Consider the following 20,618-nt stretch of genomic DNA (forward strand, 5'->3'; position numbering starts at 1 on the left):
TTTATTATATATATAATGAGATAAACTCTTGTCATGGGTTTTGTTTCTAAATCTATGAATTGGAAGGAACTGTCTGGTATTAGATGTCACAAATAAAAACAATGCTTGTAATGTGTACCTGTATTAAGAGTCAAATAATTAATATTTTGTTGCAGTAAAATGTCTTCTTTAATCTAGAAAATAAAAAAAAACACAGTATAAACGGATTTTAGATCACAAGAATAATTAATTACATATTCACATATAACGTTCACATTTGCACAGTTCGCATAATATCGCATTAAAAACTGTCAGTAAAAACAATGATCAAATTGTAAGCAATAACTTTAAAGCAACATTTTAACTTACATTTTATAATACATAAATAATACATCTTGCAAATAAAAATTACATAAAATTCAAGTTAGCTACATTTTTTTTAAATAATTGATACTACTTGATGTAATGTTTCATATTAAAAACATAAAATTGTTTTTTTTTTCGATTGTGTCATGACATTTTATTGATTCAATTACACCTAATTAATATGAATGACTTAGTGAATTTTATCCATTGAACTTCCAAACAAATCTCTTGATATTCTAAAACCCTCAGTCCATGACTTTCTAGTTTAGTCGCAATCTCATCGGTGTAAAAAAAGACACCACACCCATTTATTTGAAATAAAAAAGAATATTTTCTAAATCAAATTTACTATAAATTCTTCTACTTAAAATGAATCATTTAATTTTATTAAGACCTGGTGCCAAATCTGTTAGAATCACCATATGGCAAGGTGTGAGCTCTTTGCAATACACCGGACAAAGGTTACGTGACTTAGTACGCCGAGAAACTGTTCAGCTTTAAATATTTAACAATGCAAAAACTTTTGGAGCAAACAATCTATATAGTCCAAAATTATAATAAATGCAAATTGGAATCGAAATATATAGTGAATGATAAAAACAGTTAAATATTAGATACGCAGCGTACCTCGGGCTAAACTAGCGATACTACCGGACTCAGCCGCTAACGGCTCCCACAAACCAACAAACTGATCTCTTTAAATAAGGCCATTATGATTCACTCCGACTCTCTGTCTATGGAAGTTATCTATTGGGAATTATTTATACACTTTCCGCTTACATTAATAATTGAATGGGGCCTACCTAGAAACATAATATAAACGTTTTACAATAATTATTGTTCACATTATTGCATAAAGCAATGAAACGAGAGGTGTACAGTGCAGTTTAACATAACCATTGAGTAATTCGTAAGTTTGTGCATGATAACCTGTCTCGCCTCCCATACATCAACAACGTAGTAAATGGAAACAGTATAGGCTACATTTTATAATACACTTTTAGTCTACATGAGGATCGGTATTGCGTAACTTACATCAACAAAATTACGTAAATAAACTAATAGAAAGGTCCACTCGTGACGGCCGCTACAGTGGTCTATGCATTTATATGACAGAGTGTACACAATAGATTTAGGAACCCGAATCACGAAGGACGCAGTGCCATCATTATAAATAGAACTCTCATTAATAATAATAATAAAGCATAATTTTGTTTATCAACAAATACTACGGCAACATTATTGACTTCACTAGGCTAGGCTCGAGAGCGCATCGACAATAAATATCTGCATATACAATGTGCACATTCCGTCCCGCGTCCGCAACATAATCTAACGATATATTGAGCATATCCAATATTTGGCAAACAGTTTTCGAATATGAATATTGGCAAATACATTTGTAAGTACTTTGTGACGAATATAATTTTCAATAAATAGACAAAAATCAACACGAAGTACACGATAATGACGGTTACATGTTAGGTAGGAGAGATACGCACATTGCGGGCCTCGAGGGTGGGATAGCGCGTCCACTCCAACAATAACTCTATGGTGTGAGAGGAAACTGATTCTTATGTCGACAGGTATAAGGAGGAGTATCGTCTGCAGTGAACACGAGGCGGCGCCGGAGCGGTCACGTGCGGACAGCGCGCCTACGTCCCGCGCCCGATCAACACTCAGTCTCGCCTTATAAACGTTCTCCCCCTGAAAAATAAGCAAAACATTACATTATTACAAAAATATACGTCAATATATGAAGTGCCTGCCACTTTGTGAGGGGCAACAGCTTAAGATCAAAATCTTAGGAATTTTATTAATTCGTGTTTCAATCTGTTTACTGATAACTCGCTCATCATCTTCCCTTTTGACAAAAATTTGTTTTATTTTATAGTTAAATCTTACTGACTTTTACCAAAGACTTCTATAACCAGATTCTAAATTTGAAGAGATTTCTGAGGTGGTTGTACATACGTGATGGTCTTGCGTTCGTTGGGGCGAGAGGTGGGCTGCGGACGCGCGCGGTTGAGCACCTTCAGCAGATCGCCGGCCTTGGCGCGCATGCGCGAGTGCACGTACACCTTGCTGCACTTGATGTGGTAGTGCAGGTAGTCGCGGAACATGTGCAGCAGGTCTATGGTGTTGTCCCGCGCCGCCGCGCACGTGTGCCGCGGGAATAGCACTATACGTAGAAACAACCAGCTTATTTACCATGGAATATCAACACAACTCATTCCTTTAACTCAGAGGGGTAGACAGAGACCAGAGATCTCCATTTGGCGCGGTCCTGACGCCTCTCTTGCTACTTCAACATTCATACATTTTACCTATATGTGCACGTCAGTTTCTGGTGACAACTTGGACTCTGACAAATGGTGTTACAGAATATTAAATAGCGCGGTAAAAAACAGTTTAACTCGGTTGTCATGTAGTATTGGAATGTATTAGAATGTTAAGTAAATAAAACAGAGCAGCATGTATAAAATTATATGACATACTCACCAAATGTAACATAACTTATATTTTCACCAACTTTCGCATCGGTATCAAGAAGTTCTAGCGGCGGCTCCTTGTGTGAAAATAGAACCTGCAAATAAATTATAATGTCTATAACGAACATTGAACTTTTTATAATTTTATTTCAGTTAACAGTTGATGTCACTTTATGACCCTTTTACAATCTATAAAATATATATGGAACAGTAACTCTTTTATATTTTGATGGTTTAGCTACCTGTGGCGCTGTGTGAGACGCTCTTCTGCCTTCCTTCAGTTCCTGCATAAACACCTTTCCAATGACCATATCATCCTCATGACGGAATACTGTGGAGAACACAACTGTCACTCGGTCTTCTTGAGCTTCCACATACCTGAAACATAGCAGTAATACATATATTAAAAATATAGATAAAAATAAGATTTGTAATATTGAACAGTTTGTAATGTAAACTTAATCTTGTAAACTATCTTCAATCAATGTTTCTAATTAAGTTTAGTTCCTTTATTATATGCTTTTATATTTGACATGTTACGAACTAGTGCATACTTCTGTATGTGTTTTTGCTGTTACTTTATTAATTAATTTAAATAAAACTCTCAATCAAACACAACGTGAATATGAAACAACAAAAATAAGATAAAACTTAATAAAAATAAAAACAAAAGATAAAAAGTAATATTACAATGTTTCATCCTGGCGATAGTTGATAACGGCTCGCTTGTGGCTGATGTCCCCATCTTCCTGCAGGCGGAAGTAGCGCTCGAACACGGACGCGAAGCAGTTCCTCTTCAACAGACCAACTTTCTTCACAATCTCCTCCCAGTCATCAGGGATGTTTTCCATATCCAGTAGCACTGACACATTGTAGCCTGTGTAACATTTTTATTAAATTTTACTTATAATATTATAAATGTGAATGTTTGGATGGATGGATGTTTGAAAGTATCTCAAAAAAGGCTGTATGGATCTCGCTGAAATTTGGCATACATGTAGAACATAGTCTGGAAGAACACATAGGCTAATTAAGTTTTTTTTCCTACTGCACGGACGGAGCCGCGGGCAACCGTTAGTCATCTTACTTAGAGGTAGTGTTATGAATGAATGTGCTTATTTAATTGTTTCTCAAAACATAACTTGAAATGACATTTTAAACATCTGTGAGATACAACTCATATCATAGTTTCCATAACATACATTTTTTGAAGAATGAGTCATGAAATTTAAACATAAAACAATTTATATTAAAATCTTGTATCAAAATTTAAAGCCATAGATTACCAATTTATCTTATCACATAACAGATATAGCCTCGATACTGGTAAATATACTAAAAACTATGTACTGAACTCAACATTCTTTACATAATAATATTAAAAACAACATACTGAAATTATATTATAAAGAGGAAAGATTGTTTATTTGTTTGCATTAAATAGGCTCTAAAACTACTGAACCAATAAAGTTGACATAGGTTGTGGGTAAATACTAGTTTAAACATATTTTTGTTGAAAACACAATGATATTATGAAAAATAATAAAAAGATAGTTTTTTCTTCAATCATTCTGAAACTTCACTATAAAAGAGGCTTATAAATTTAAGTGATTGTCTAACCTTTAAATTAGCGAAAATGAAAGTAATAATCATTAATTATGTTCAATGAGGTGTGGTAATGATTAGTAAAAAGTAGGTTAGAATAATTTATGAACCATAACATGGACGCTTTGTTAAACATTTCGTATAATCCAATAACACAGAAATTGATTACTTCAAAAAATTAATTTTACACCTAACATATTGGTCCATGATTACTATACTATTTCTACAGCTTACAGATTTATGTATTGAACAAAATCTAACCTGTTAGTAGTCATACAAAATTATTTAACAAGTTTGTATCAATTTTCATATAAACTTGAATGCGGTACAAGTCTCTACCCCTCACATATCACTAATACATTAAAAGTTTGTTAGATGGAAAGCAGGGTGAAATTTGGCACCGATAGAATTTCTCAAACAACCCATTTTTTAATTTCATTTGGTCAAAGTTGTAGGCGGTAACTAGTTAAACAATATTTAATATTGTTACCTGATTCCGTTTCAGTGAGGAGAGGTCCATATACTCTTTTGAGCAGTTCATCGGCACCATGTTCTTCTAACTGCTTGTAAAACTTTAATGATATACTAACCTGAAACATAAGTAATGAATAACTTTAGTTTATATAATTTATAATATTTAATATTCATCAAACAAATGATTTACATAAAACATGATTTATATTTATGTAAAATATGAAATCAAACTTATCAAAGATCTGGGAGAGTTGGTAATTATATTATTCATTGACAGTAGTTACAATGGACTATTATAACATAAATAGAGGTAATTTCAATAATAATTTAAAAAATATTTGACAATACATAAAATATTTTGATCACACAACTTGACTTTTAGCTTTATATTAGAAGTAACACTTTTTTTTAAATACTATAATGAATTTTGTATTGGTGACTACAAAAGTTATTATGCCTTTACAACTTTAGTACAATATTTATTTGTGCAAAAAAGAAATTGAAATTATACAGTAAGGCAATCACAACTTATTAAGTTTTTCCATTACAGAAATATATATACACTTACATGTACTACCATTCCCATGATTCATAAATATTTTGTAATCTATCTTTCATAAAAATGTAAGCATGCACATTTAGAATATATATATTATAATATTATCTGCTAAAATAACCAATATTATTAGTATATCTCTTATAATTTTTCACATAGCTAAAAATATTCCCTAGCTTCATCTGTTTCCCTTTTGCTCTAAGATCTTCAAAATTATATGTTACGAGGAAAAACATATCATATATCATTTGCTTTTAAATTAATAAATAAGTGTTACTCACCCTAACTTTGGTTTTATCTCCATTAACATTAGATATATGAAAGAGCACTCCATCGAAGTCCGCAACAGTCACATCAATTGATTCAGGTTTTAAGCTAAAAAAAGTTTATTTGATATTAAAAAACAAAAACAACACCCATTTAAATGATTACTCATATCCTGACATTACAAAACAATTTATCTGCATCCCCTCATTGTTGTTTCGGTGTATCAGTGTCACATATCAAATTTAGTGTACATTGTTTACACCTAATGGAATCCGAAAACACTTTATGGGACGTTTCCGCACTCCCCGCGAGTACGTACAAACAACCTATATGACTCATCCATGCCGATATGGACTGTATCACGTCATACTCATACACTGTGTTAAGGAAAATACTTATTTATATGCCGTAAATTTATGTAGTTGAACAATATTTCTTACAAGGCGGCCAACGTGGGCCCACCCTGGAGAGATGGTATTTGACACTTGTCAAGATCAAGACACTCATAAAAAGGGGTTATAAGAAAATTTCAATATGACACTGTAACCCATTTGAAAAAAACACTGTATTCCATTTGAAATGGTAACGTTATGATAAGTATGAACACTATACACGTAACGATTATAAAAACAGGTAAACTTTCTAAGCGTAACGTACTCACCGCGCCAGTGCATTTTTATATTTAACTGTTAGAGTCTCTTCTATAATTCTATTATTGATCTCCAGCAAGATCATTATTTAACAATATATAACCTACAGCCTTTTCATAAAAATAACACTTATAGCACCTTCATTTAATAATTTATACGGATATCTTTAACGATGACCGCCCGTACACAGGTATCTATACGACAGAATAGAGAAAGAAAAGGAAGCTTCAAATTAATGAAAAATCGGCCATGTAACCATAGACACATAAATTTAAAATTCAAGAATCGTAAAATAAGATTAAAATTATAAGATATTAAATAGAACCTGAGTATAACGAGTGAAAGAATTTAAATTTCAGTAAAATAATAATTGAATATATATACTATATACACTGGTAAAATAATATTTCATTTGAAATAAAACATTTCTTGCAGTATACCTTGCGATGAAATGAGCATTAATTAGAAGAATAGCTTTGATTTAATGTTTTTGAAAATGGTCAGAATGATAACGAAAAGTTGATGTTAAAATTTTAAAAAACAAATTAAATTTGTAGACATGAAAGGGAAACAAAATTAAGTCATAACCTGTGGCTCTTAATTTTATTGTCTATTAAATTCTGTCAAACAAGCTGTCAAATTATTTTTTCTTATTTCTACAGATAGTAAAATCACAAACACAAGAAAAACGTGATTGTTTATTGCGTTGCCTTGTGTCAACTTGGATGTAAAGCTTGGTTGAAAATATTGGTTTATTATTTGAGTATTTAGTATTGTTGAAATCTAATTTAGGGAATATGGAAAGCCAACTATTAATTTTAGATGTTGTGAGTTAGCTTATTATTGAAGTATTCTTATCATGTCAAATCAAGTTACACAATTTGTAGCGGGTTTAAAGTCCCGCAATGTCGATATACAAACTAAAACAGCTCGGGAGCTTTATCATTATGCAAAAACAGAATTACGTGAAGTTCCACAAGAGGAACTTACCCAATTCCTCGATGAATTTAACCATCAAATATTTGAAATGGTCTCAAGCAATGATGTTCATGAAAAGAAAGGAGGAGTGCTGGCTATCGGTTGGTATATAGTTATAAACAAAAACACATGTAAGATAGATCAATATACTTATTGACACTTGAAATTTCACACTACACTTGAAATTGCAGTTTTTGTCAACTTCAACTAAACACTTCACTTTAAAAAAGATATGCTCCTCAAGAGTCAAAAATTATATTGTTATCTTAGCAACATCAAGTCACACTGGGCCAGCATAGTTGACTAAGGCCTAGTCACTACTAACATGGTAGGCTTCTAGTCCCTTGGGGGAGATGTATATGTGCTGATAACACTTAGAAAAATGGTATAACTTACAATGACAATAGTCACTTACAATCTTCCTTCATTTTTTTTCAGTGTGTCTCATTGGTGGGGACTGTGATACAACCAAAACTCGAATTACAAGGTTTGCAAATTACTTGAGAAATCTACTTCCTTCCTCCGATGTTGGTGTAATGGAATTAGCTGCAAAAACAGTTGGACGATTAGCAACAGTATCTGGTGTGAAACGAGCTGAATATGTTGAATTTGAAGTGAAAAGAGCCTTTGAGTGGTTGTCAGAAGAAAGAAATGAGGGTAGGCGACATTCTGCTGTTTTACTGCTTAAAGAATTAGCTATCGCTATGCCAACATATTTCTATCAACAAGTTTCTGGTTTCTTTGATCACATATTGGTAGCATTAAAGGATCCAAAGCAACAAATAAGAGAAGCAGCAGCCAAGGCTCTTAGAGCTGGACTTGTAGTCACCGCTCAAAGGGAAACTGCCAAGCAGTCAACAGCAAAGCCACAATGGTATTTGCAGTGCTATGAAGAGGCTATGGTGTCTTTTGAAGACATTCCTTTTAAAGAAAAAGGTATTACTAAGGAGGATAAAGTACACGGAGGTCTTCTTATTCTGAATGAACTCTTGAGATGTTCTAATGCAGAATGGGAGAAAAAGTACACATATTTAATGCAAAGTTTAGACACACAAAGAGATATAACTGTGTCTGATGATATTATTTTTATAAGTTCAAAGTTACACAGTCCTTCAGTGAAAAGAGGCTACCTTTGTGATGGTTTTAAGACGGAGAATGTTCAGTATCCTGTACCAATATATGAGTCTGATGTTTGTAAAAAGCTACTAACTGAAGAGTATGATAGAATTTGTCAAGGTAAGGTGAGAGTGAAAACTGTATATTGTTAAACATTTATTTAAACAACTAGTTGTCGCCCATAACTCTTTCTGAGCGGAATTAAAAAAATAACAAAGCCATTAAAAGTAAAAAGTTTTACTTGTTTTTAGATCTTTTCATGTTTCAATATATTTTTTGCTTCATTTGAATTCAGAATAGTAATCATTGAATAATTTTCAATTAACTGTATTATTTTTTCTAGATGTGATGAACCAGAGACTTTTTAAGACCCAAGGAGTTCCACAAATTCTTCTAATTATTATACCAAGGCTTGCTGCATTTAACAAAGAACTATTCCTAAAGAAATACCTTAACTCTACTATGCATTATTTGTTAACATCACTTAGAAGTAGGGAGAAGGATAAGAACATGGCATTTACTACACTCGGCTTAATGGCTGCAGCAATAGAAGGTGATATTAAAAACTACATACGCACTATAATGGATTTCATAAAGCAAGCTTTACCAGTTAGGGATTCCCAGACCAAAAAACGAATATGGATTGATCCTTCCATTTTTGCATGTATCACTTTACTGGGAAGTGCTGTAAAGGATTTGGTGATCAGTGACATTAAAGAACTTCTGGATGCAATGTTTGCAACTGGTCTAAGTCCATCACTGACCATTTGCCTTAAGGAGTTGAGTGAAAATCTTCCATCACTTAGAGAAGAAATATCAGAAGGTTTGCTTAATATGTTGTCACTAGTTTTGAGGAATAAACCATTCCTTCATCCTGGTGTTCCCAGAAGTATGGAACAACAGAGTAGTATGAGTCTAGTCATCGAGCCACATGACACGGCAATTATCGTTTTGGCTTTACGAACATTAGGTACATTTCAATTTGAAGGCCAACATAGTTTGCTTACATTCGTGAGGCGATGCGCCGATCACTTTTTACAAAGTGAGCAACAAGAAATTAGATTGGAAGCAGTCAAAACTGCTGCTAAATTATTGGCCGATGCTACTGCCAGGACAAAGAATAATCCTTCTAGAACCCTCACCATGCTGACTGCTGAAGTCGTGGGCAAAATGTTAGTCGTATCCGTCACAGATCCGGAGTATGAAGTGCGCTACTGGGTATTAGAATCATTGACCGAAATATTCAACACACATTTAGCACAAATAGAAAATCTTAGCTTCCTATTTATAGCTATGAACGACGAGCATTTGGAAATACGTGAACTAGCTATTTGTACCATAGGCCGACTGAGCACCGTCAACCCAGCGTACATAATGCCAGGCCTTCGGAAGACTTTGATACAATTTTTGACTGAGTTGGAACATTCTGGAATGAGTAGAAACAAGGAGCAGGCGGCTAGAATGCTCGATAATTTAATATTGCACGCCCCGAAACTAGTTAAACCTTATATGGAGACAATTCTTAACGTTTTAGTACCAAAGCTCAAAGAGTCTGACTCTAATCCAGGCGTTGTTATTAGCGTTTTAAAGGCAATTGGGGACTTAGCCGATGTTCACGGGGATAGCAGCGGCCTTAAGAAATGTCTGCCTGAGTTATTAAGCATTCTTCTGGAGCTTCTTTCCGATGCTAGTGCGACAGATAAGCGAAGTGTTGCTCTGTGGGCATTCGGTCAATTGATCAGTGCTACGGGTTACGTTGTCACTCCTTACACAGAATATCCTAATCTAATGGATGTCCTATTAAATTTCCTGAAAACGGAGCAACAACCTAAAGATCGAAGGGAAACTATACGAGTCCTAGGTTTATTGGGAGCCCTAGATCCTTACAAACATAAACTGACGAGGGGTTTAATTGATGGGCAGCCGGATTCCAGTCTTGTCCCAGTCGCCGATAGTAAAGCTGAAGAAAACAACTTCGATATGACAACGAGTGAAATGTTGGTGAATATGTCATCGACACTCTTGGACGAGTATTATCCTGCTATCGTCATATCAACACTGATGCGAATACTTCGCGATCCTACGTTACAACAGCACCACACGAGTGTGGTACAAGCTGTCACTTTCATATTCCAATCCTTGGGTATTAAATGCGTTCCCTACATATCTCGAGTAACTCCTAGTCTTTTGTACGTAGCTCGGTCGACAGATAGTAATAATTTTCGAGAATTCTTATTTACGCAACTCGCTAAACTAATTGCAATAGTAAAGCAGCACATTCGTAATTATTTGGATAAAATTTTCGACTTGATCAAGGAATTTTGGTCGCCGAACAGCGCTTTGCAACCGACATTGATATTGTTAGTGGAACATATAGCTGTTGCTCTTGGCTCTGAATTCAAAGTTTATCTGCCGCAGCTGATGCCGCATATTTTACGTGTTCTCGCACATGATACCAGTAAAGACAGATTTGTGACGGAAAAACTCTTGTACGCTTTGCAAAAGTTTGAGGACAATCTCGATGATTATATGCATTTAATTATACCTTCAATAGTAAAGTTGTTCGATGCGACGGACTGTCCCATTCCCGTGGCGAAAGTAGCCATGGAGACTGTCGACTATCTATCAGATTCCTTGAATTACAGTGAGCTAGTTTCTAGAATTATCCATCCGTTGGTTAGAAGCTTAGACACATGTCCTGCACTACGCGCAACAGCAATGGATACTTTATGCGCATTGGTTATCCAGCTTGGTAGAAAATACACGGACTTTATACCTTTAGTGCAGAAAGTTATAGTAAAGCATAAAATACAACATCAAAACTACGAGCTTCTGCTAACGAAAATTCAATCTACTACAACATTAGGAGTGGATGAAGGCTTACAAAGTACTCGAAGGAAACCGAGAAATAATAACCAAGAGGTAAAATATCTATAAAATGAATTCACTTATTACTAAGTTTGCATATATTTGTTGAATTAAATACAATTTAAATTGACAGGCTCGCATAGTATTCGCGGATACTTCGCAGTCTATACGCAAGCTGTTTGTGAACGCGCACAATTTGAAAGTGGCGTGGACAGTCAGCAGCCGCGTGTCCAAAGACGACTGGCTGGAGTGGCTGCGTCGCTTCAGTATAGGACTCCTTACCGAATCTCATAGTCCTGCTCTTAGGTACTATTGAATTACTGGTGTAATACAACTATTTGTTTAAATCTTTAGCTCTTGTGAAGATTCATAAATGTGATTCTACGTAATCGGTTCGAGTTGTTTGGACTCGTGTTACCCCAATTTTAGGCGACATCATTCGTCTTTATTTAAAGAAACTATATTGATTTATTACAGAGCATGTTTAGCGTTAGCTCACAACTACTCCCAACTGCTTCGAGATCTCTTCAACGCGGCGTTTGTATCGTGCTGGACTGAGTTAGAGGCACCAGCCCGGGCTGATCTGTCCAGTGCTCTGGAACAAGCGCTGACAGCGCCCGATGCACCAGAACTTGCGCATACCGTGCTGAACCTCGCAGAATTTATGGAGCACTGTGAGGGAGGAGCCTTACCCATAACGACCAGTACGCTCGGCGAACGTGCTATGCGCTGTAGGGCGTATGCCAAAGCTCTTCATTATAAGGTACGGGCGAAAAATATTGATAATTTTACTTTGGTGTTATTGATTTTTACGTTTTTAGGCTTCTGTACCTCGAAAGGAATAAAACGAAATCCTTATAGGATCACTTTGTTCTCCGTCCGTCTTTCTGTCAAGACCCTTTTTTCTATTTGTATGAGAAATTTATTACGTGTTTATTTTTTAGGAGGAAGAATTCAGAAGTGGCGCTACATCTCAAGTAGTAGAAGCCCTTATACATATAAATAATAAATTACAACAGAAAGAAGCTGCCGAGGGCTTGTTGGAGAGGGTGATGGCACAGCGTGAAGCGGGCGACGCAGACCTGCAGGTCCAGATACGATGGTATGAGAAATTACATAATTGGGAGAAAGCACTAAATTTGTATGACGATGCGTTAACCACTGACCCCGAGAATATGGAAGCGTGTTTGGGCGAATTGAGATGTTTCGAAGCCCTGGGCGAATGGGTCAAGTTATACACGACCGTCTCCAAGCAATGGCCCAATATGTGCGACGACGAAAAGTTCCAAGCGGCCAAGCTTGCCGCCGCCGCCTCTTGGGGAATGAGCGAATGGGAGTCTATGGCGAACTACGTCAGCTTTCTTCCAGAAAACACTCAAGACGGTGCCTTCTACAGAGCAGTTCTAAATATTCATAAAGGCGATTACAATGTATCAAAATTGTATATCGACCAAGCTAGAACGTTGTTAGACTCAGAACTAACAGCCGTAGCTGGTGAGAGCTACCAGCGGGCGTATGGTGCTTTAGTCAGTGCTCAACTTCTTGCCGAATTAGAAGAAGTTATCAATTATAAATTGGTAGTGGAAAGAAGGGAATCTATAAGACAGGCGTGGTGGACAAGACTTCAAGGCGGTCAGAGATTAGTTGAAGATTGGCGCAAGATCCTACAAGTGCGTAGCTTGGTGTTGACGCCTCAAGAAGATATGGCGACGTGGCTCAAATTTGCCTCGCTTTGTAGAAAGAGTGGGGCTCCGAGACAAGCTCATAGGACTTTGGTGATGTTGTTGGGCATAGATCCGAGTAAGAATCGCGATTTGCCGTTGCCCACGCACGAGCCTAGATTGACACTAGCATATGCAAAACATTTATGGGTAGCTGGAGACAAACAGTTAGCTTACGACCAACTGCAACGCTACGTCAATACGGTTGAAACGGGCGATGCCGAACATTGCAGGCTTTTAGCTCGTTGTCATCTAAAACTTGGATCTTGGTGCGAATCACTCTTGGGCATAAATGAGCTCTCTATCCCAGAAATACTACGCAATTATGCGGCGGCGACCAATCTATCCTCTGATTGGTACAAAGCTTGGCACGCCTGGGCTTATATGAATTTTGAAACTGTTCTATTCTACAAACATCAAGAAACTAATAATGATAATTCTGAAACCAAAAAGACAACTCCGGAGTTTATACAACAGCATACTGTTCCAGCCGTGGAGGGTTTCTTCAAATCTATCAATCTATCACACGGAAGTTCGTTGCAAGATACATTGCGTTTACTAACATTGTGGTTCGATTACGGACACCATCCTGCCGTTCACGAGGCTTTGGTAGAAGGGATTAGGACTATCGAAATAAATGTATGGCTTCAAGTGATCCCGCAGTTAATTGCGCGGATAGATACACCTAGAGCTTTAGTTGGTAAATTAATTCACTCCCTATTAATTGATATCGGCAAGTCTCATCCGCAAGCATTGGTGTACCCACTCACAGTAGCTTCTAAATCATCTTTCGTGGCTCGAAAGAACGCCGCGAATCAAGTTTTAAAATCAATGTGTACTCATTCAAGTAATTTAGTGAATCAGGCAGCCATGATTTCCGAGGAGCTTATCAGAGTGGCTATACTCTGGCACGAACAGTGGCACGAGGCTCTGGAGGAAGCTTCTAGATTATATTTCAGTGAACATGATGTCAAGGCAATGTTCAAGACTTTGGAACCACTGCATGCGATGCTCGAGAGAGGTCCGAATACATCCAAAGAGGCGTCCTTCACTCAGGCTTACGGAAGAGATCTGAATGAGGCACAAGAATGGTGCAACCGATACAAGGTATTTACCAAAAATAACCTTATTATACTCACAATCGATGTAGATCATTGGTCCTACGTAGATAATAATACGTTTGTTTGATAGGAATCAGGTCAGGTGCGCGACTTGAACCAGGCTTGGGACCTGTACTACCATGTGTTCCGGCGCATCAGCCGACAACTACCACAGTTGACCACGTTGGAGCTGCAGTACGTCAGCCCACGTCTACTCAGCTGTCGTGAACTCGAGCTGGCCGTCCCCGGCTCCTATGTGCCCGACTCGGATCTTATCCGTATTGCCCATATACAGAGTAGCTTGCAGGTCAGTGCTGATTAATTCTCAGTTTAGTTGTATTACATGAATCATTTTTTGACGCTCCTAATTTCAAATGTAACAATTTCTAGGTGATAACATCAAAACAAAGACCTCGTCGGCTCTGTATTCGTGGCTCGAACGGCAAAGACTACATGTTCTTGTTGAAAGGACACGAGGATTTACGTCAGGATGAACGGGTGATGCAGCTCTTTGGTCTAGTCAATACGTTACTTCAAGCAGACCCTGACACTTTCCGAAGAGATTTGGCCATACAACGATACGCAGTTATACCACTGTCGACTAACTCGGGACTTATCGGTTGGGTACCTCACTGCGACACCTTACATTCTCTGATCAGAGATTACAGAGATAAAAGAAAAATTTTACTGAACATAGAGCATAGAATAATGCAAAGAATGGCTTCCGATTTAGAAAAGTTAATGCTAATGCAAAAGGTAAGTGGATTATGTTTGTTCTATGGATATATCTAGCTTCCGAAAGATGGCGCTGCAATCAATACTTAATTGAAAATGTTCTCAGTCGTTGGTTGTGAGAGTAGTTTATGTGACTCTATTTTAATTAAGATACATATGACTACAAGACAATATGCGAAATACATTTTTTTTCAGGTTGAAGTATTCGAACATGCTCTAGAGCACACGGCAGGTGATGATTTAGCCAAATTACTCTGGCTGAAGAGTCCCTCATCTGAAGTGTGGTTCGAGCGACGCACCAACTACACGCGGTCGCTGGCGGTGATGAGCATGGTGGGATACATCCTCGGTCTCGGTGACAGGCACCCCTCCAATATCATGCTGGATAGAGTCACCGGAAAGTTCCTGCATATTGACTTTGGTGACTGCTTCGAAGTGGCAGTCACCAGAGAAAAGTTCCCAGAGAAGATACCATTCAGGTTGACTAGAATGCTAATCAATGCTATGGAGGTAGGGTACATTCGAATTTTGAAATCTATCATTTTTTTTATTATAAAATTTTAAATCGTATTTTTTTTAAAGGTAACTGGTATTGAAGGTACGTATCGTAGAACCTGCGAATCAGTAATGGAAGTGCTGCACAGACACAAGGACAGTGTGATGGCGGTGCTCGAGGCATTTGTATATGATCCACTCCTCAACTGGCGGCTGATAGACGCCGGGAGACGTTCCAGAGGCGACGGTGATGCATCCGAAGTACCCACATCACCGATAACATTCAAAACAAGACCACAAATCGGAGTAAACGATACTCTAGACCAGCCAGCGGAGACTAATCTCAATAAAAGAGCCTTAGTCATAGTTAATCGAGTTAGGGACAAACTGACAGGTCGAGATTTTACTCATATAGATGATTTATCTTGCATTTCAGTACAGAAACAAGTTGAACTGTTGATACAACAGGCAACTAGTAATGAAAATCTCTGCCAATGTTATGTTGGATGGTGTCCATTCTGGTAAAATAAATCCAATGATTTGCTGAATACATACCGATATATTTGACATGTTAAATATTTTATTGAAATTTGCTTTTATATTCATTTCGTCTATTTATTGTAAAATTAATGCTTTCGTTTAACTCAATCTTAATTTGTTGATCGGCTAATGCATAAATGAAACAGCGACTATTGTAAAACAGTCCTAGATATTTTTATTTCTTTAAACTGTGTGAATTTATCATCTCCTTGGTCTTTTCCTATGTGTTGTCTGCCCAAATTCTGTAAAATATTTACCTAAAATATATAAGCAGATTTTGATAATTAAATACAAGATCATTTTATATACTTATGCATTTTATATATGCAATTATATAAATAATTTTTGATTATAAATATATGAAGCATTGACAAACTGCCAAAGAAATCACGAATGGGTGTTAAGTTCATAATTATATTACTTTTGCTTATGTTTTTATTATCTGTTTAGTATATAAACATAAATAATTCCTAATGTAAACACGGAAACCAGACATTTTCCTTTATATATCAATAAAAAAATCATGTTATTAGATTTTTTTTATATTTTTTACTAACAGAGACATCTTTGTAAGTCTTATCGGGAGTTAGCGCTGTCATATTTTCTCGTAGTTTTTTCTCTCTTCCTGAAAGAAAGAGACCACAATACGTAGTGCTTTTTCATAATTACGCGCGTCGGCAATATTTCAAACATATGGTGTATGTTAACCATTAAGGGGCGCATATAGGCAGTGTGAATTTACAACAAATTGTTTAAATTGGGACTGTTGTATAAAAATATCTATGAATAAGATGTTACAATTCGTAGATGAATGTTTAATATAATCTTGATATTAAAACCTAATTGTTGCTATGTGTAAATTAAGAACGCTAATTGCGATCCGATGCGAGCGATTGTATGGAACTGACGCGCGACAATTACGTGACTTATCGAAAGTACTTGTCAATTCCATACATTATTGAAGTTCGCTATGGTATCGCTTCGTAGCGAATACACTTTGTTTAACCCCCCTGTAGGGAATCCGTTTACCTCGTCTGTTTGCAGTCCCGAAATACTTGTTTAGAAAAAATTGTTGTCCCTCTTATTCTCTTTAAAAAATGTGAGATAGCAAGACATTTTGCAGAGATGTTAGTGTAGTGGTACCAACATTATCAAATTTTCATATGGACGAAAGATCGAAATTTTTTGTTAGATTTTTGTGATTAAAATTCTCGTGATAATTGTATTGTAATCGATTTAAGTTTAGCATTTCTGTATAGGTAAGCCGTACCTATTTTGATTTATAGCAACTTATTTTTTCTTTAATAAAAAAATCTTGGAATTAATTTTTTTTTATATTTCCATCACATTTGAAGGTCAGATACCGCTCTAAAATTAACGATCCCATGTTCCAATATTTTCTCAAGTTTCAGGATTTGAACAGTCCCAAGTTTTAAGACATAACTGGTATCCTGGAATGTTTCAGATCGAGAAAAATGCTGATTTAATGCACATTAATTCAATTAACATCAAATTGTAATGGAACTTAAATAGGTATTCAAGATATAGACCGATAATTTATTAAACGGTAAATAGAATCTTGTTCATTACCTCGTTACCTTGACTTTCACGTACATGTGCAATATAAGTATTTTCCAGGTAATTCTCTCAATGTCTACAGTTAAAGCACAAGGAGAAGTAGGGCTGTCACCCTAAGTTGTTTTTTTTTGCCGCCAGAATTCTATTTTATATTATTTAAAAGTTGGCAGCTCTAAATTTAAAAGAGCATTCTCTTTATTGATGTTAGTGGACTTTTTTTATTAATCAAATGTATTGTAATTTTACGCGATAATAATTATGTTCAAACAATTTCAAAATAAATTATACCTACAAAATCACGCTTGTATCATATTTTTTAAGAATTTTCACCTGCATAGTAAATTTATTTTATAATCAAATGTTACATATTAATAAGAGATATAACTAAAAAGTTGTTTTAAGTAAAGTTTTAATTTCATTTGTTGCTATCCGATTGTAGCGATGTTATCTCAATGTTAATTTATTTGATAACTAATGTTCTAGCAATTTTTTTTTATCAAAACACGACCATTGTTTCATGTCCCTTTGATAAATAAATAGATATGTGAAACAATTTTCGATTACAATAACGTTTAAGGTCAATTTTTTTCATTCAAATTTTACATTATACTAAAAACGTTATTGAATAAATCGGTTTTTAAATCTTATTTGAGTTTATAAAGTTACATACTGTGTACAGTTTTATGATTATCATTCAATTATAATACGACGGCCTTCACTTAAACTCGCAATTGAGCGTAGCGTGAAACAACAAAAAAAATGTGATACAATTGTTCCAGCGGCACTTTCAAACGGCAGTCACATCACAAGGGACGTTCAATCATAAAGCAAGATATAATCAACGATCGTTTGCTTTAATCAGTTGGACGCTGACCGCTCCCAATATCGCACGGCCCCGTACTTTCACGATATCATATTACGAAACATTCGTGGCCTTATGGATAATTATGAAATTATCGACTTTAAAACTTTAAGTAAGTACTATATATATTCAATATTTTTATGACAAACTTATTACTTTTATATTCCTAGACAAAATATGAATTAGATATGTTAAGAATTTAACAAAGATAACTTTTCAAAATTATAATCACACGAAATGCAATGATCTTGAGCACAATTCTATTTTTGCACATACAAATACGCGACGACCTAATTTTTGTGCGACGTCGTAAATAAATGTGTTTAGCATAAACATAAACGTGAACACACAAATCGCTTTATTCAAGTTATCATGAACGAATAGAAACATCATTCATTAAATCATAATCGAACATAAATTTAATCATTATCATGTTAACGATTAATTTAGATTAAACCTTACTTCATATAATATTGTAACTAAATCAAATGCAAAATAAGAAAATGAACCTTACTTTTAATCCATTACGTATATCAACTAATTATCTTGTTTTATTATATTTCCAGATGAAACAGTACAAGATTTAATACGGCAAGCTACGAAAGTCCGAAAATTTGCATACTGTCCATACTCGAACTTCGCAGTGGGCGCTGCGATATTAACAGAAAAGGACTCTAAAGTGTACACAGGCTGTAATATAGAGAGTGCTACGTTTTCTCCATGCATATGCGCTGAAAGGGCAGCAATACCGAAAGCTATATGCGATGGTTACTTGAAGATTAAAATAGTGGCAGTCGTCGCACACCAGAAAAGCGGTTTCACTGCGCCGTGCGGTGTCTGCAGACAGACATTAAGCGAGTTTCGAAGCAGTGACGGTGACATAGAAATATACTTAAGCAAGCCCGCAATGGACAAAGTATTGCGTACTAAGTTATCCAAGTTATTACCGCTCGCGTTTGTAAGTTACATCACAGACAATGTCATTGAGGATAATGATAATAGTTAGCTATAAAATATATGTAAAATAACTAGTACTAGGAAAATAATAAATGACAAATAAGACGGTCTTAATTAATTCCATATTTGGTTATAAATTATACGTATTTTTAATATAAAATTCTTAGTCCAAAATACCAAGTGAGTTTAAATCGACCCGTAACTTTCACTCTTACGGAATATCTACATTACGTGTAGGCAGTGCTGATTTTAACGAGAACATTACAGCGCCTGCTTTTTAACATGTCTCTGAGGGTTCAAGATGGTTACCTGAGAGTGTGTAAATTACAGATCTGTGTCGTCTCTTTCTGCCCAGCATCATGGACGGTCGCCCAACCGCGCACTACCATCACTGAATAGGTAAAAATTAAAAAAAAAACTTAAAAAACCAGACTAAATATAGGAAGATTTTTTGAAGTTATATTTATTGAAGCAATGAAAACATACCTTTATGCAATTATTTATTATTCCATTGTGTCCCACGGTCACGTCTTTTTGACAACAAGTATTGTCTTCGCGGGGAAGTCCTGTTATCGAATATATTGTGGGGTATAGTCATTCTACCTGCAATTATTGATGCAAGGGTGACAGAAATATTATTGTTTCAAAATAAACGCACTATTCAACAATCAATAGAAATGAGAACGAGATAAAGGTTAAATTGTACCTCCTTATCTAAATAACGCCAAATATTCTGGGAATCAGTAATTGAGATCCGACCTCGTTAGCAATTGATTCATTGCCGCTGCGAATCTTGATGCTTTGGAGTAAATGTTATTTGACAAATGTATCTTACTTTTTCCATTTATGAAATCCTGCAGTGCGACTTCATCTCTGCAACTATGTACTTTTCCTAATAAGAGTGGTTTATATTATGCTTAACAAAAAGACAATATTAATATTTTTAACATCGTTTAATACCATTTTACAAACTCACCACTCGTAGTACCCATGTTTTCAGTCGAAGGTTTTTTTCATAAAATCCTGAAGGATGTGGTGACTTATTTTTCGACCGTAGAAACTTACGGTAACAATGCTTTTACTTATTTATTGTATTAAAATGTAAATAATAACACTGACCTCTAATAAATGGACGGGCTATAAACCGTGATGTTTTGTGCTTGTTTGATTTTCGCCATTTTGGCGCTGATAGTTACGGTTGCTAGTGGCGAGGATTGGAACTAATAATAGAAATTAAGCAAAACTGTCATTTCCATTTATAGAGATCAGTGAAACAATA

The 20,618-nt window shown here is 35.6% G+C and overlaps 3 protein-coding genes and 1 long non-coding RNA gene across 4 annotated transcripts; 2 read left to right on the forward strand and 2 right to left on the reverse strand.

The window, feature by feature from the left end:
* Nucleotides 1-433: 433 nt before the first annotated feature.
* Nucleotides 434-6,610, reverse strand: Arpc2 (Actin-related protein 2/3 complex, subunit 2). Its single transcript, XM_013324453.1, has 8 exons — nucleotides 6,401-6,610; nucleotides 5,754-5,847; nucleotides 4,933-5,032; nucleotides 3,528-3,714; nucleotides 3,080-3,215; nucleotides 2,848-2,932; nucleotides 2,320-2,527; nucleotides 434-2,052 (listed from the first exon to the last, which is right to left on the reverse strand). Exons 1-8 carry the CDS (start codon nucleotides 6,472-6,474, stop codon nucleotides 2,025-2,027), a joined length of 912 nt encoding a protein of 303 aa, XP_013179907.1. The 5' UTR covers nucleotides 6,475-6,610; the 3' UTR covers nucleotides 434-2,024.
* A 434-nt stretch (nucleotides 6,611-7,044) lies between these two features.
* Nucleotides 7,045-17,673, forward strand: mTor (serine/threonine-protein kinase Tor). The gene is made up of 10 exons (XM_013324452.1): nucleotides 7,045-7,468; nucleotides 7,806-8,603; nucleotides 8,827-11,405; nucleotides 11,485-11,657; nucleotides 11,829-12,114; nucleotides 12,296-14,179; nucleotides 14,264-14,479; nucleotides 14,563-14,928; nucleotides 15,103-15,417; nucleotides 15,490-17,673. Exons 1-10 carry the CDS (start codon nucleotides 7,249-7,251, stop codon nucleotides 15,925-15,927), a joined length of 7,275 nt encoding a protein of 2,424 aa, XP_013179906.1. The 5' UTR covers nucleotides 7,045-7,248; the 3' UTR covers nucleotides 15,928-17,673.
* On the reverse strand, nucleotides 16,128-20,180 carry LOC106126684 (uncharacterized). The gene is made up of 3 exons (XR_001228377.1): nucleotides 19,826-20,180; nucleotides 19,649-19,730; nucleotides 16,128-16,184 (listed from the first exon to the last, which is right to left on the reverse strand). It is a non-coding gene; the product is annotated as an uncharacterized LOC106126684 (long non-coding RNA).
* LOC106126683 (cytidine deaminase-like) lies at nucleotides 18,391-19,513 on the forward strand. Its single transcript, NM_001312168.1, is given in 2 exon segments — nucleotides 18,391-18,494; nucleotides 18,949-19,513. Coding segments are annotated over 2 exon segments (477 nt in total). The 5' UTR covers nucleotides 18,391-18,457; the 3' UTR covers nucleotides 19,389-19,513.
* Nucleotides 20,181-20,618: the final 438 nt, after the last annotated feature.

This window comes from Papilio xuthus, unplaced genomic scaffold (genome assembly GCF_000836235.2).
Source record: "Papilio xuthus unplaced genomic scaffold, Pxut_1.1 DF824992.1, whole genome shotgun sequence".
NCBI classification, from domain to species: Eukaryota; Metazoa; Arthropoda; class Insecta; order Lepidoptera; family Papilionidae; genus Papilio; species Papilio xuthus.